Source organism: Cibotium barometz, chromosome 42, assembly GCF_041138505.1.
Source record: "Cibotium barometz isolate CiBa-2024 chromosome 42, ASM4113850v1, whole genome shotgun sequence".
Lineage (NCBI taxonomy): Eukaryota > Viridiplantae > Streptophyta > Polypodiopsida > Cyatheales > Cibotiaceae > Cibotium > Cibotium barometz.
In genome coordinates this window covers 4,215,447-4,219,997 of record NC_141087.1, presented here as the reverse complement: position 1 = coordinate 4,219,997, position 4,551 = coordinate 4,215,447, and the positions used below count along the sequence as shown (strand labels likewise).

Here is a 4,551-nt window from a genome sequence, read left to right as displayed (position 1 = left end):
ACTCTGAGTATGAGTACGGCAGATCATCCGGAGTCTGATGGTCAAACTGAAAGAGAAAACCAAATTCTAGAGGATATGTTGCGTTCTTATGTTAGTAAGAAGCAATCTAATTAGGAAGAGTACTTGCCCTTACTGGAGTTTGCATATAACAGCTCCAAACACTCAGCGACTGGATTTACACCATTCATGTTAATGTATGGATTCCAGCCGAGATCTCCAATGGCTGTAGGCCTAGAAAAGGAGAAGATTCAATCTGTCAAGGATTTCCTTGAAGATATGAATGATATGCTCAGAGCCGCACGTGAGAGCATTCGTAGCGCTCAGGATCGCGCTAAAACTTATGCGGATAAAGGACGAAGAAAGGTGACCTTTGCAGAAGGTGACTTTGTATTCCTCAAGATTCCTGCGCAGTCAGAAACCATGAAAACGGGAAAGTGTGATAAACTTTCTCCAAGATACTGTGGTCCTTTTAAAATCCTTAAGAAGATTGGAGACGTAGCATATAAACTTGAGTTACCGGAGAGTTCTCAAGTCCATCCTGTCTTCCATGTCAGTAAACTGAAGAAATCAGTTCACGGGTTAGAGAACCCAGTTTCTCCAAAGATTTTGGTGGACTTGATAGAGCCACCAAAGATACCACATGAACCTGAAAGGATTCTACAGTATCGTGATAGACAGACCCGACATAAAGTGTACCAGGAGGTACTTGTTAAATGGACAGATAGGGATGAGGAGGTAGCTACCTGGGAACGCCGTAGTGCAATTTCCAAAAGGTTTCCCCAGTTTGTTTTCGAGGACGAAAACTCTTCTTAAGGGGGGGTAATGTCACGTAGGCTGTAATGCCTGTGATGACCGATGGCAGACCGAATGGCCATGTCCAGGGTTCAGTGGGAGAGGACGCCCATGCGGAGTCATGGGCGGCCAAGCTAGTGTGGACGGCAGGCCACACACTATATAGCCTGGGGGATGAGGGGCAATCCTCATTCTTCCTCTATGGCTAGGTGGTGAGCCAGAGGCCGTCCCCTCTCGTGGTAACGCCCGTAGTGGCGTTGCGGATATCTAACACTCTCTCTTATGGCTATGGTGGTAAGCTTGTGTAGGTTTATGCTTGCTTGCTTGGTTGTTGGTGTGTGCATGTGGCTTCTTGTCTTGCTTCGTCTTCTCCTTCTTGTTGTCTTCTCCGTCATCTTCACTCATAACCTTAGTCATCTTCACTCATAACCTTAGTCTAGGCTTTACAACCCTCCTTGTATCTCTTAATAAGACCACTTCCTGTGGCACACCAATCGCTCACATATGTTGAGGGTGCAACTTTCAACGCTATTTTGATGTCTTTGAAGTTTGCATCTTGAACTTGCAAAGCAATGCATGAAAGTTAAGTATGTTTAAACATTGGCCTATGGTCATGATCTTGATCTTTGATATGATGTTTGTAGGTATCTCAAATGTTGTATGTCACGGTCTTGGTCACCATATTACATGGCCAACATTGCTAACCCCTATGAATTTGGTCTTGATCACCATATTACATGGCCAACATTGCTAACCCCTATGAATTTTAGGAGGAAAGGGTCGCGTTGACCTTTGAGTCATGCTCACCTCATGATGAGAGCGGTGACTTTGTGTCCTTCTACTAGCTTTACTCTCTAAAGTTGTGTGAGTAACTCTTGAAATCAAAATCGTTTGGTGTGTGGAGAGATACTCTCTAAAGTTGTGTAACTCTTGAAATCAAAATCGTTTGGTGTGTGGAGAGATACTCAAATTTGGTGCATAGAAAGATACTTAATAGTGCTTTATGCATAAATTATAACCAGCTAATATTGCACATGTCGTTATTAAATATAAGACTTACTACAATGTAATATGAGAAGAGCAAAGGACAAAGACTTCAATTGTATGAGAAAATTAGGCTTAAATTTTAAAAATGTAGAATAAAAAAGTTCGATGTATACCATTTTCTATGTACTTTCAACGTATGTTTAAACGAATCAACAATTTAAAACATTTTGAACAGCTTCACGAGCTAAAAATTAAAACGCCAGTAAAAGCTGGCCTGCCTTTGATTTATTTAACTGGTGTGTTGGCAGAAAAATTTTATTAGAGTTAGTTACAATTAGCTGCTGCTAGTAAACGAAGTGATCACCAACGATCTGCTGCGGACGTGGTCTGAGCAGAGCAGGGCAGCGTTTAGGTAGCTTGGGAGCTTTGAAGTCCGTGTGGTAAAGGGACTCTCCCGAGAATTTGGTGTGGGCAGGGGCCAAGTTGCTCTTAAGGACTTCACCTCTGCGAGGCAGTCGAACCTGCCAGGCTTTGTAGTTGTCGTGATACGTGGTTTGGCCGGAGAACTTGGCATCTGCAGGATTCGCTAAGGAGTCCTTCTCGTGCTTCACGGGAGGGGCCCTTCTGGGGATGGGCTTGGGCCCGTAGTCTGCATGGTGAGTGGTTTCGCTGTAGAAAGGTGCATCTGAAGACGCCGCGGCGCCGGCCCCAGCTGCTTTCTTCCGCGTCGATGGCCCGCGTGGAACGGCTCTTGATTTGTCCCAGTACGCCGCCTTGTAGGTGGTTGTGTCCTCCAGATTATTACCGCCGCCGATGCAGCACACGGAAGCTGCCGCCGGCTTCACGGGCGCCCTGGGCCGAAGGGGCCATCTCCGGAAATCAGTGTGATGCGTGGTGGTGCCGTCGAAACGGCCGGAGCCGTCCGCTTTGCTGGCTGGTTTTTTGGGAGCCAGCCGACTCTGGAGCGGCTTCTGCTTGTAGTGCTCCTTGTACTCCGTGGAGACACAGCTGTAGTCCCCCTCCGGAATGCAGTGGTCCAGAGTCTTCTCCCCGAGGGGCCTGGCCACGTGGCGCTGCGGGAGTTTCTTGGGGCAGAAGTCCACCATGTGGGTGGTCACCCCCACGAACGCCTCGCTCTTCTCGTCTGCGGCCCTGGACGGCGTGCGCCGCCGCCGCTCCTGGTGGGGCCACGCTTGATACGTGCGCGTGTATTCGGAACCCATGTCCGCGGGGTAGTGTACCAACGAGGAGGTGTGCTTCGCTGGGCACGTGTGCATCCCGCATTCGCAAACGTGGCACATACAAATCTTCCCTTGAGCCTGTGTAGTGTTGATCAGATTAGATTAGATTAGATTAGAATGTACCCACCAGAATCCAGAATAATGAGACCAACTAGCGAAGGGAGAAAAGAACGTACTGTGCATGGATCATCGTGAGTGGAGGCCATGCTTCTTACTGTTCCACTTAACTGATAAAAAGTAGTTGAGAGGCGCCTACGACAATTTATTGAAAGCCTGGTGCAAAAAGTTTGAGGGTAGCAGTATGCTAGTCTAAATATTCAACCAGCTCGTCTCATATCTGTCTTCGACTTCAAAAGCCTGCAAATCTAGATTCCAACCAACGGCGTTCCCGTTATAATTCCAAAGTTAATAGAAAATCAAAACATTCTCACAGATCATGACAACGAATTGATGTCAATCTTTCGACGCGCCTCGCTAGAAACGACTTCTAAGCTGTAGCGTGCGCAATAGCTCGTCCCTATAAGCTAGCTAGAGCAGACCTAGCGCCGCTTTGGGTGGCTATCTATCTATCATGATCACCTTAGCTAGCTAGCTAGCTAGCCAACTGTGGCAGCGCCGCTTTTAGTGGCCATCACCTGAGCTCACCTGTGCGCTCGCCTTCTGCGGAAGATCGCTACAACAGGCGAAGGGGGTGTGATCGAACTTATCGTCGAAACCCCAAAGGTCGTAGCCTCTCGCTTTAAAGTTTTCAAGAAAAAAGGCTAAGGTGCGTGTTACGATTCACCGAATACAGGTGGTGTCACGACGTTTCACATCGTTTCGTGGAGTCGTGACTCATCATCTCGATGAATCGGGGCCCATAAAGAAATTGTATTAAAAGAAATCGTATTAATTAGTTGAGGGGAACTTGCAATAAAGTAACCGCAAAACCTTTGAATTAATGAGTTATTTTCAACATTTTTTATAATTTGCGTTTTGAATTCCAACGGTTGCGGTTTGCGGGCGTGATCTCTTCATTATTGCTCACGATGGGGTTGCTAAAGAGTTTGTGGGTGTGATTGGCTGTAAGCGAGATCTTTTTAAACGATTTGCTGATGTTGCCAATTGCCATCTCTCTCTCAAGCACCATCACTCTCTCAAGCACCATCACTCAGCATCTCTCTCTCTCTCTCTCTCTCTCTCAAATCCCAAGCAGTCAAACACCAATCGCTCTCTTACAACTTTCCCTCCCGATATGCATCTATACGCTATATGTAGAGAATTTGGTTCTTGTTATTTGCATGTTAGGGTTTGCATACCCCTTTAAAGGCTTAGGGTGTGCATATCGATATGAATTAATCATTTGAAAATTAAAAGACACATCACAAATTTTGAGATTATAGTCATCATAGGTGACTGATTGAAAACTTTTTCCATACAATATTTGTCAAGTTTTTTAAAAAATACATATGGAGGCAAATCTTTCATAGTTGTAATAGTTTGTGAATATTGAATTTTCAGTGCCTTTATAGGGCATCGAAAGATACTCTCA

The 4,551-nt window shown here is 45.8% G+C and overlaps 1 protein-coding gene across 2 annotated transcripts; it reads right to left on the bottom strand.

The window, feature by feature from the left end:
* Positions 1-2,046: 2,046 nt before the first annotated feature.
* LOC147614081 (uncharacterized) lies at positions 2,047-3,677 on the bottom strand. 2 transcript variants are annotated; one of them, XM_086780383.1, is made up of 2 exons: positions 3,197-3,677; positions 2,047-3,098 (listed from the first exon to the last, which is right to left on the bottom strand). In XM_086780383.1, exons 1-2 carry the CDS (start codon positions 3,224-3,226, stop codon positions 2,124-2,126), a joined length of 1,005 nt encoding a protein of 334 aa, XP_086636509.1. In that variant the 5' UTR covers positions 3,227-3,677; the 3' UTR covers positions 2,047-2,123. The 2 variants fall into 2 exon arrangements, with proteins under 2 accessions (XP_086636509.1, XP_086636510.1); XM_086780384.1 differs by having other exon boundaries at positions 3,249-3,677.
* Positions 3,678-4,551: the final 874 nt, after the last annotated feature.